This window comes from Solea solea, chromosome 11 (genome assembly GCF_958295425.1).
Source record: "Solea solea chromosome 11, fSolSol10.1, whole genome shotgun sequence".
Lineage (NCBI taxonomy): Eukaryota > Metazoa > Chordata > Actinopteri > Pleuronectiformes > Soleidae > Solea > Solea solea.
Genome location: NC_081144.1, coordinates 21,434,162 through 21,446,304, shown reverse-complemented (window position 1 = coordinate 21,446,304; position 12,143 = coordinate 21,434,162). Strand labels below are relative to the sequence as shown.

At 38.7% G+C, this 12,143-nt stretch overlaps 1 protein-coding gene across 1 annotated transcript; it reads right to left on the bottom strand.

Moving 5' to 3' along the window:
* Positions 1–222: 222 nt before the first annotated feature.
* LOC131468696 (troponin C, slow skeletal and cardiac muscles-like) lies at positions 223–4,455 on the bottom strand. The gene is made up of 7 exons (XM_058643219.1): positions 4,376–4,455; positions 4,050–4,112; positions 3,089–3,119; positions 1,963–2,109; positions 1,753–1,867; positions 1,202–1,338; positions 223–455 (listed from the first exon to the last, which is right to left on the bottom strand). The coding sequence occupies exons 2-7, from the start codon at positions 4,071–4,073 to the stop codon at positions 424–426; spliced, it is 486 nt and encodes a 161-aa protein (XP_058499202.1). The 5' UTR covers positions 4,074–4,112; positions 4,376–4,455; the 3' UTR covers positions 223–423.
* Between the last annotated feature and the right edge of the window lie 7,688 nt (positions 4,456–12,143).

Here is a 12,143-nt window from a genome sequence, read left to right as displayed (position 1 = left end):
CAATGTTCCACTCTTAGTTTTATGTTTCTATTTGGCCTATTATATAAGATTAAATTAACTCTTTTCGTGCTGTGTTCTGACCCCAATACAGAACATAACATCATCCAGAAAATACATAAAAAGGTAGAAAATGAACTAGTGTTCTACGCTGGATTCATCTATACGTTTTTAAATGTGGTTTTATGGATTTATACATTGAAACACATAAGCCAGACAAAAATATACAACAATGAATATCTTTTAATTGAAAATAGCCTTCATATTTTTGTACATTTATATCTTTTTTTTTTCCACAGTCTTGAGGGTGTTGTTTTGACTCAATATAGTTTCTGTCATTCGAAGCTGGTGAAAGGTATGTGTTCAGGCATAGCCTCGGATGATCGGAGGTGAGATGCCGCAGTGTAAATCCTCCAGGTTAATCCTTTATTCAACGCCTTTCATGAACTCCAGAAACTCTGTCAGAGGGAACAAAGAGAAAGAGACCAAGGTACCAAGAAGTCAATAAAAGGAGAAGAGACAGAGAACAGAGAAAACCACTCACTCAATTCACTGAAATACTGTGTAGATGACAAAATAATGGCAGAATCCGTGCTGGATTTAGCCTTTAAATTAACTCACTCGTAAGATAATTTCATTGTACAATATGAAACCTGTTCTCATGATGCATATGACCTTAAACACTATTGAGTCTTACTAAAAGTCCTGTAGCTATTGTCGTCACTTCAACCTCATTAAATACGCTGGTAAAAGTATATCCTACACTGTATACACTGTTCATATGCACATTTCATATAGTAGTTTAACTCAGATCACTAATTTTACTCACTTATTTTATGTATCTTATGTATATTAGGTGTTTATTTTCTATTAATTCAATGCTTAACATATCGTGACACAGTTGTACAGTTTTTGATTGTTATTCCCCTCTTTGAACCCCAGTTCGCTTTCTGTTCTTCGCTGCAGTAGCTGTGACAAAAGCTGATTTCCCCCCGCAGATTTATTAAGTATTTCTGATTATGATTATGTTGGCAGCAGAGGAAGTTGACTATATATATAAACTGCAACTTATAAGCTTGACATGTCCCCATACAAATACTTTCTCTTTATTTGACATCAAAATAATGAAGATGTGAATGTCTTCTTTAAATAATAATTTGGTATTTGGTACAATGTGTTTGTCACAATGTGCTGATTGACATACCATCGTAATCGATTTTGCCGTCGTTGTTTTTGTCGCCGTCCTTCATCAGCTCCTCGATGTCATCTTCTGTGATGGCTTCTCCGGTGGAATCAAGCATGTTCTTCAGCTCCTCGAGGTCTATGTAACCGTCTCCATTCCTTCACACGAAACAAAGGAATCAGAAGAGGAATTATTTTATTATTTTTTTTAGAGAGTTGCTTCGAGATGAGCCGAGATGATTATATAAAATCACTGGATCAGATATCAGAAAAATAAAACAGCAACAGCATTTTAGCTGAGTCATGTTGTGGCCTGCTTATTTCTTTTTTATGGGAGAAGAATATCTGATTCACAGTTGGATAATTACGTCTTTAAAATTGCTTAAAGTGGATGTAGGTGGTAGATGCATCAGCACAAATGTGTTGTGAACAGCTTTAAAAGGTGTACAATTATGGTATTGGACTGATATTGGTATCGGTAGATACTCAAGGTTGTGATATCAACATCAAACCGTTTCTATAGTACTCTCCTGGTCAGCATTGTTTTATCCCATAAATACTTTGAAAACCTACTTGTCAAACATCCGGAAAAGTTCAGCCAACTCCTCCTCTGATTTTCCTTTGCTCTCCTCCTTCATGCAGCGGACCATCATGACCAAGAACTCGTCAAAATCTACCGTGCCGCTGCCTGTGAAAATGCACAATGACATAGTTATGACGACTGAATGTCATAGAAATGGTCATTCACATGGCGATCGAACGCAGGTGATGACGACGACGTACCGTCCTCATCCACCTCGTCAATCATCTCCTGCAACTCTTCAGGGGTTGGGTTTTGCCCCAGCATCCTCATCACCTTCCCCAACTCTTTGGTGCTGATGCAGCCGTCCTCTGCATCCTGGATAAAGATGTCAAATGCAGCCTTGAACTCTGCAAGGAGAAAACAACGTCTGTTACGAGACTGTGTCTGTGACAAGGAGAGAATTCATCTATTTATTCACACTGTAGCTACAAACGTGCACTTTTTTAACAACAGGCGTTGTGGCTTCTCACAAGGTGAGAGTAGCAGAGTAAACTCATGTTTTCTGCTCCTACATTTGAGGTTGAAAAAATATTAATAAATAATAAAGTATTGCTGCTACACGACTGACTGCTTAAGCTGCAACGGAACCTAAAAAGTATAAGAGAGTAATAGAGGAGGATCTATTATATATTATATTATTAAATATATTACATATACAGATCCGGTGTGTCAGTGAAAATGTTCTCATCAGAATGATTAAATAAAGTGATAGCAGTGACTGTGACGTGGATTTTGGTTCATATTTCACTTAGAACTGTACAACGGAAACAACCGCAAGGATAAAAGGAATAAAAAGAATAAAATCTGATTCTGTTTAAGTTGAGATTTTATTGCATCGGGACAAAGGGGAATTTAAACCTCTTGCTTTTAACCCTGGGGTGCCTGGATCTCCACCCAGAAGGGAGAAGAGTGCATTTTTCCAACAGTGGGTGATCAGAGTCCCAAATAGATGCCAAAGAAAGCTGCTGTGCCAATTATCTTGCTGGCTACTTTAATTAATGACACTGCACAGACGATTGATGATGATACAGAGCGTTAAAATGGACTCAGTAAAAGATAAGTAGATAAAATAAAGCCATCTTGTCTCATCCACACACAGAAAGTATTTGCAGGCCCCTTTTTGCAGATTGCAGTTGTGTTGAAATCACGATTCAAATTTATTCAAAGGTATTTATAGCGCTGTCTCAACAAGGGAGCCTGTAATAATAGCTTGTAAGGGTTGAGTGGGAGGTTTAGTTCTTTCGTTTTTTTGGACATTTAACCTCAGAGAGTGACATTAATGTTTAATAATTAATGTTATGTGTTGTCCAATTGTAATTTCCTTACCATTTTTCTGTTCTTCTGTCAAGTTTTCCACCTGTAACGAAACAGAATCAGGATCAACATTGCACACAGGAGGACTTTTGACTGGGGCTCACTCCATTTGGAGTAGAACTGAGCGCTGTGCTGCTCACACCACTGTTGTGGCAGCTCTGCAAAACTGCACTGCTCTTAAATGCAGCAGGTGGGGGTATCTGGCGTCGCCCATTTGTTTTAATAGCCAGCAGCTGTCACTTCTCTTCCCACCCTGAAGTGTCCAGCTGTTGCTTGTTCTATTGTCAGGCACAGAAATGTGACCTAACCACCGCAGCAGCCTGATACACCTATTGTATCTGTTGAATGAAAATATACAGATTCTTCTTATCTTTAAAAAAAATACACATTTTCCCCCCAAAAAACCCAATATTTATTCAATTTCAGTGATCAGTTACATATGTGACTGCAGAACCAGGGAAGGAACTTGTGATTTAGCAACACAAGTTCCTTCCCTGGAAAGTTAACACTTTCATTTAACTCCCTGTAACACTGTCATTGTCATCTTTACAAATAAATATAAGCAAATAAAATGCAGCACTGTCCAAAAAAAAATAACAACCAAGGACATGACCTCAGTGTCCTTACCAAAAGGTACAAGGGCAAAAATTAAAGCATTCAAATGTGAAAACTGTTATTCTGTGACAATTAATCACTTCTTATCATTCTAAATTGTTTTTCTTAACTGTTAATTCTAGATTAAGTATGTTATCAATGCAGAAATTAGTCAAAGATCACAATCTCAACAAAATTCTGAGTTCCAGCCTCACAAAGAAGCAGCTATACTTCAAAGCTCTGCTCTATAAATGTAATAATAACAAGTGTGTTTGTATATTTTTGTCTTTTGTTTGACACAGAATTAAATAATACATGCTTTTAAAACACAAATATCAGGACATGGAGAAACACGGCACTGGGCATAATCTGTACTCACCGCTGCTTTATATACATCATCCATGGCTGCTGGTCAGTGCTGGGCCTCCGACTGAAGGGACTGCTGCAAAGAGATGCAACACAAAAACAGGCGGCAATAACTGCTTCAGTCTGGTGCTGGACAAGCGGGGCACTAAAAAAGATCTTGACTCATCCCACAACATCCAAAGGGAGAGAGAGACACACACACACACACACACACACCGAGACAGAGACAGAGAGAGCTATAAATGGTTAACAACAGAAGCCTCCCAACAATAGTGGACAGCTCAGGCTTTTCTTAGACATGACTTCATTTGGATTTTAATGATAGTGATAAGGACTTACACAGAGAGGTCTGTAAATGTCAATGAAGGTGGGTTTTAAAGTGGTGGCTCAGGGTTTTTTGATGGTACGCAGGGGTTTGGGACCAAACAGTTATTGAAACTCGGGTTGAAGGAACTCGCTACTGGACAGAACCTACCCACTGTGTGGGACCTCCTCTCTGCTCGCACAACCAGTGCGACGCATCTGTGCAACACAACAGCAGAACTACAGAAACCTCCCCTGATGCTACGTATAATCAATTATGTGTTCGGCCAATCGGTGTATACTTATTCCACTCCCAGTTCCAAATGAGCTTAAAAAAAAAATCCCCTTCCCCTGAAGTGGGAGCTAAAAATGCCCTCATGACAGAGTTCGTAGACTTACAATCATTCCTAGCTCCTAAGTGGTGTGGAAATGCCAAATAAGGGCCATTTCCCAGCAGCACCTGGTGCAAATGTGACAATAATCACTGCTGACTGCACCACGCTCCATATTTGCACAGTGCACACACCCACTCCATGATCTTTTCAACCACAGAGGACGCTTGTTCATTTGTGGACATCCTCGCGTTCAAAGCGGTAGAGAAAATTTTTTCCCCAGAGGTGGGAATTAAACTAGATGATTAAGGTAAGGATATATACATTTATACGTTAACACACATTTGTTGAACAGTTATATCAGATACTGTTAGAACCATTCATTTTCTGAAGAGGGTTTATGAAGAGGTTGCCAATTTTACTCATCGATATTTACAACACAAGTAGTTTATAAACTGGAGGGACAAATAATATCACAGTAGCTATATAGGTAGGGGTAAATCATAGAATAAGATGACTAAACCTTCATCCACATGAATAATGACACTCCCTCGTCCCAACTGCCAAGAAACCACCGGCAACAAGTAAACCAAACCGTTTTAAAGGTTTATTAAAACCAACCACAAAAACGTGGTTCAATGCGCAACTGGTTCAAGGAAGTCCACCGCAGCTGGGATGATGATCAGGCCTCTTGAGCTGGTTTCTCCTGAACAGGACCAATCAGCTCCCAGCATCCACCTGGACTCACACACACACACACACGTCATTCACTCAGTCGTAACAATCCCCAAATCATGTCATAGAAATGACATTTTTAAGTTGAGCTCCTCACAAAAAGACAAACATTTGTCACCCACATTGTAACACTGTGGCACTGTCTGACTGAATAGGGACAAAGCTGCTATTTTATAACAGATGATAACAATAAATCTAACACTTTGACAAACAACACAGAATTGCAAATAAAATATTGATTTAATCATTGAAAAAATATTGCATTTTATTTGTTTGAAAATGCAATAATTGGAATCCTGTTTGCTCCGACTCTTTTCCGTTTGCGCTCTCTCACTTGTTCTTTACGCTCCCTGATTTGTTCTTTGCGCCTCCGAAACTCAGTAGCCTATCAGAAGGCAGCTTCCTAAGACCCGCCCATGGTCAGAAACAAAAAAAAAACATGACAGACAAATCACAGAGTGCAAATGCAAAAGAATCAGAACAAACAAAAACAGTGTATTTTCAAACAAATAAAATACAATATTTTTTTAAATGATTAAATCAATATTATATTACCACTTTGTGCATTTTGAGTTAGTGGTTCATTTTAGTCTCACAAAGTGTTGCTTTCTTCGTGGAAAGTGATCTAATTCCAATAATCTGCTCCGTCAATTTCAACATCTGGACTTCAACTAAACAACTGTTAACAATGCAATCAGCAATGTACCTCACCATTACAATAATGTCATTTCCCTTGTCAATTATTATACGTAACAAAACCAATACCATCAGCAGGAAGCTAATATCAGCCCATGACTACACAGAGCTCACAGGGTCACATGCCAACAAACAGGATGGCACAGAGAATACTTGTCAGGTCACTGGTATCCATTTCCCAATAAACACATGAGCTTGACATTTTCAAAGTATTTCAAGGGCAGAGCCTCTGGTCAGAGTGAACTATACCCCCCCTGTCCCACCTTTTTTTTAATAACAATGAATATTTTAGTGGTTAGTTTGGAGTATTTGCAGTATGGAGCGGGATCAGTAAACTTACATGACAATAGACAGACAGATGCGGCTATTTTGAACGAGTGTCCTTGAATATAGAAATACGAGACCTCTGCCAGTGGGGAGGGTGAAACAGCGACTGTGGTAATAAATCTCAGTCCTGAGGCTTCACCATTCAGGACACCTGCTATTGTGCGGCAGCTGTAGATCAAGCTCATGGGTCAAATCTGAATTAAACTCTCTCTCTCTAAACTGGCACCACATCTGCACATGACCAACGTTATAGGCCCACTTAACACTTTACTCAAATCATAATAACAGTACATTAGATCACAAAAAAAACACATAGTTTGATACAAAAAAAACATCTTCACATGCTGGAATTCTTCAGTTCCTCAAGGAAACAACTTTGTTTGCATGGAGCCGATGTTATATCAAGCTATATATTCCCTCACTGGGATCTTTTCTGGCTGCCGGGTACTGATGCAAATATCAAAAGCTGCTGAGGGACGATGGAACAGGTCAGACTTGACAAGGAAGTAACAACAAAAGACATTTCAGACAACAGAGGACAGTGTTAGTGCAAGCACATCTCACACTGCTGCAGAACACAATTCAGTCCGTATTACCAAAAGTTAATACGGACTGAATAAATGTTGCACATATACATTGGAGTATTTTTGTTTTAAATTGTAGGGACTTGGCAGAGAGACAGATGTTTTTGTATTGTTGATGTTTCAGGTGAAAACATAGCTTTAACCCTTAAAACACAGAGCATTTAGGCTGCTTTTTTTCCCCATTTTAAAAAGTATACAGAGGCTGTAAGAATGTACAATATACAGTGTGCTGATACTTATATCCTTTTTTTCAGCACAACCTATAAGCATTCTGATTTCACCAACTATATCAACACACCTGAGCAAAAAGTATTACTTTTAAATAAATCGGATTGAATTTGTGAAATTTTGGATATACATCACAGTTCCAAGTTCTCTTGGCATTTTTCTTATGAACAAAAATAGAGGTAAAGCACTATATTTTTGTGAATTCTGCACAAGTATTACTACTCCCATCTTTTTTTTTCTTTCTTTTCTTTTAAAATGCCATATAGAATTAATCCTAACTTTGAATGAAGATATGACCTATCTGTGTGAGCACTAAAGTTATATTCACATAAAGAAAATAGAGGTTGAATCTATACTGGGGATATCTTTATTACTATTATTATTATTTAATTCATCAAATTTCTGGAATTTAGGACAGTTACTATGGCAAACAGGAGGAGATAAAAAATGCTAATTCAACATATTGATTCTTCAGTGGTGGAGCAATTTGTCTTTCGACTTGAAGGTTGTGGGTTCAATTCCCGACCCTGCTAGTCAACGTGCCAATGTGTCCTTGGGCAAGACAGTATACAGTGGTTGCAATTATTGCACTATTCTTGTTACAGTGTGTTGACTTTTTTAGGTATATACAGTATATGTATATGTATATGTATATATATATATATATATATATACGTATGTATATATATATATACATTTGTATATATATATATATATATATATATACATATGTATATATATACTGTATATACCTAAAAAAGTCAACACACTGTAACAAGAATAGTGCAATAATTGCAACCACAGCAGTAAAGTACAGCCACATCAGCCCAGTGCTAGATGTCAAGTGTGTGTCCTCTAATTACGGCGGTGTGATACTGTGTGGTGTCAGGGTATTTAGGACTCTCACAGCTTGAGGAAAGAAGCTGTTGCAGAACCTTGCAGCGCAGGTGTTAATGCTGTGATGCCATCTGCCAGTTAACCACAGAGGCTGCTGGGTCTGCGCGCACACACACTGGACACATGTTGATACACATCCACAAAATAAACGCACTTCACGCCTCACAGGGTTGAGTTTCCTCGAGATTTACTCGCACACCTGAGACTGAGAAAGTCATAGCTGTCGCTGACGTCGAGGTTTTTTTTCTCCTCTCTTTCCAGATCAATTCCTTTTCTTTTGCTTCATTACCTCCTTTTATTGTTTTTTAACTGCTACTTATGGTCATAGCCACAGGAGGCCACTAGGGGGCGCACACAGCTCAGAGTGTGTGTCAGTGCAGCCAAACCTGAACTGTCCCTTTGATTTCCTTCTTTTTGTACCACGAGAGAATCATGTAAATATTATGCCATGGTGTTTGTTGCCTGTTTCCTATTCATCCTTAATGTATGTGCACAAAATAACGGTGAAACTGTGACTTGTGTGCTTTAGTGTGTCAGTTCCAAGCCCAAACTAGAGAAATGCACTCATCACAGTCCTTGAAATTAAAAAAAAAGTATATGGATCACAACTAAAATATCATGTTTTTTTTCCCTTGGCCTTCCTTAACCGTTTAATACGGTTTAAATAGTCAGACAAACGCGAGCAAAAATATAACCGCCTCACTGGAGCTAATAATAGCAGGGAGACTCTGGAGGCTTTTAGAACTCTACAGACTTAGTTGTGTCGAAAGGGCCAGCCTGGTGCTGACTACAGTCTCATCCTAATTCATAAAGGGACACAACACACAGCACCAGGTGAAAAGTGTGCTAGTAGGTAAAAGCAGACCACACAGACGATGTACCCGATGATTAATTACAAGTACTTACTGCGACAAGCTGTGGATTCCAGGTTTTAGGCTATGCCACCCACTTAGTGTGCATCTGTGTGCAGTGGCCCTGTGGTTCTTTCTTTAGCTTTTTCTTAGATTCAGGTTATTACGGCCTCACACAATTTTACTTGAGAAAGAGAGAGAGAGAGAGGAAGAATCCAGAAGGATTAAGGAATGAGGATGAGGATGAGGAGTTGGGTGGAGAACTTTGAGCTGCTTTGAGGAAGCTGCTCTTCAATGTTTTGAACTGTGAACACGGACTTCAAAATGTGATTGGGAACTTGGGGGCAGCATTTCACCTCTTGGTGTACAAGCTGCACAAACTCAATAGAGGAGGAATAAGAAGGAGCACAAGGGCAGAGCTGCAGGTTGCTCTCATCATCATCATCATCATCATCATCATCTGTGTGCTGTTTAAGGACATTTTCTGTAAACTGGAGCAAATAAAGGCCATATCGGTCATTTTTTTTCCTAATGAGAGTTTTGAGACTATTATTATTGAAAATTGGTAGAATTATTATTTTATTGTGTCTGGGGGGGGGGTCACTGGTGCCAATCCCAGCTGACACAGAGTGGAAGGCAGGGTACAACCTGGACAGTTTAACCATCCACTTTCATACTCACACCTATGCTCAGGGTTATGTAGAGTGTCCAATTTGCCTAATCCCCAAATCTACATGTTTTTGGAGTGTGGGAGGAAACCAGAGAACCCGGAGAAACCCACCACACACACATCCGCCCACAATAACTTGTTTTAAAGGTCCAGTGTGTCATACTTTGTTCTCTCTGAACACTGAGAAGTACATGTGTGGGTAACAGTGGACTTCCACCTATAACCTCATGGACGTTTCCGTGGTTACTGTCTTCTCCCTTGTGTCTTTTGAACTGCGTGAAACAGACTTGACTCGAAGTGTTGTACCACACGGAGCATGTGCCGTTCTATCCGGGTCAAACTGGAGGCGTCCACGCATTTGTCCACATCAGGTCCATGAAACATGAGTGGTGCAAGATGGCGGTCTCTATAAAACAAGGCCCTTGCCTAAAGTACACTAGAAACTATAGAAAAGGTTTATTTTAAAGCTACAAAAACTATAGATTGTATATTTCAAAGCAACTATACACTTACATAAGCATACTTGTGGATGGACTAGACCTATCTGTATCTGTTTATGAAGACTTATGTGGCATGAACCTGTATTTATTTGTTGTTTTGTTTTGTATTTCATTTATTAGGTTTATTAATAGTCAAGTCATGTCTCAGTAATCTTGAAAATGACTGGACGAAATGTTAGTTACCTGAATGCTTCATCAGTAAAGGATGCTGCTGTTTTACACAAATAAGCCGTCAAGACTGAGCCTCCAGCGACGCAAGCTACACACTTTCCAAATGAATTTGAATCGGTCGCAATAATATTTTTGAATGTAAAATATCTTTATTCGACCTTCTCAAAATGTGTTTCAATAACAGAAATTGTCATGGTGAGTTGGAATACTATTCACAAATAGGAATTAACTAGACATTGTAATTCTCAAATCAAAAATCAGCATGTCATCATAATCCATGAAAAGCAACAAGCCTCTTTCCGACTCTGTCCACTTGTCCACAATCAAGCAACTTTAGAAAGAGACTCATTCATTGTTTGGGGTGGGGTGGGGTGGGGTGGGGGGGTTGAGATTTTAACAAGCAGTCACCCGTTAGAGAGTCCAACTTGAATGGGAGATGTTAAGTCTGATGTGACAGAACGACAATCATCATACGCCGTACCAAAAAAACATCGAAAGTAACCCATAACAGAAAGCAAAGAGTCTGCAGTTAACACATAAAACAAAGATCTCATCAGAAGTACTTGACAAATATCAGTATATAATTCCTTTGTTATACAAAACAAAATAACTGATTATTTCTCCTTTATTTTTTTCCATGTTAACACATGATAGTCGATGGTATTTTGGTGACAACTGCATTTCAGGAGTTAACAGAAAGTCAACTCTAATAATAATAATAATAATGATAATAATAATAATAATAACATAAGTCACTGGACATATTCATTCATCTTTGCCCCATCACTGTCCCTCCCCCACCATTATGTCTTTATACATGATATTGCATGATAAAAACTATGATGAAATCATTAACATATCAATGACATTTACATAGTCAATAAAGAGCAGAAGTTACCTCTCATCAACTGTGTCCTTATATCATCTTCTTTTTTTTTTTTTTTATCTTTTTCACATCTGTAGACGGTTCTGTGATTCAAGACTGAGGTGAATTCAGATTTAGATCCACAAAGATCGCAAAACAAAACAAACAAAAAAAGCAACACAATTGCTCTCGCTTCAGTTTCTCGATATCAAAAAAAAGGTTCCCTCCGAATCAAGTTTAACAGCAGTCGGGGAAATACATGTTCTTAATTGTTGTTGTTTTTTTCCCGCCTCAGTTTCTGTTGTTTTGAGTTGAAACTGAATGGACCTCAAATCTGCAGTAAAGTCCATCTGTCTTCAGAGCTCGGTCAGGGTTTCGTAGTCTTCAGTAGAAAAAAAACAAACTACAGTGTCACTACTTGTTTTGCTGGTTCTGCACCACGTCTGAATGAAATCAAGAGTTCTTAGAGGCACCTGGAGTGGTACAAATATGTGCTCATCAGGGTTAAGGTATTGTCAGTTCCTTGTTAAGTATAAGGTATTATTCAGTTCACCATCAAGTCCTCAGGAACAGATTACCCAGAGAGGAGACCAGATCAACGATCACGCAGGAAATGATGCTTGGAAGCCTGACGTGACCATTCAGCCGTCAGGTTTTTTTCTTTTTTCTTGTCGATTTTTTCTTTTTCAAGGTTTCTTGTAAAATACAGTATGTCCTGCATGGGCCTGTGAACGTTTCCCCACAGAAGAGATGCACACTATGGGAGATCACAATATATGCCATATGAGAGACATGGCTACCTCCTTTCTGCAAACTTCAGATGGGAAAAAAAAAGAAAAGAAAATCTCCATATTAGTTCATAAATGACCAAAAAGAAAAACCTGCTAAACCAGATGGATGAGGTTTTTTTTTAAATACTGCTTCACGGTTAAAGTAAAATAAACATTT

Bases quoted from the DNA above. Each gene is read 5' to 3' on its own strand.
- LOC131468696 (XM_058643219.1), bottom strand. From the start codon at position 4,073: ATGGATGATGTATATAAAGCAGCG. The intron at 3,120-4,049 runs GTGAGTACAGAT...GTTTCGTTACAG, and splicing joins ATGATGTATATAAAGCAGCG to GTGGAAAACTTGACAGAAGA. The intron at 456-1,201 runs GTATGTCAATCA...TCCCTCTGACAG, and splicing joins CGGCAAAATCGATTACGATG to AGTTTCTGGAGTTCATGAAA.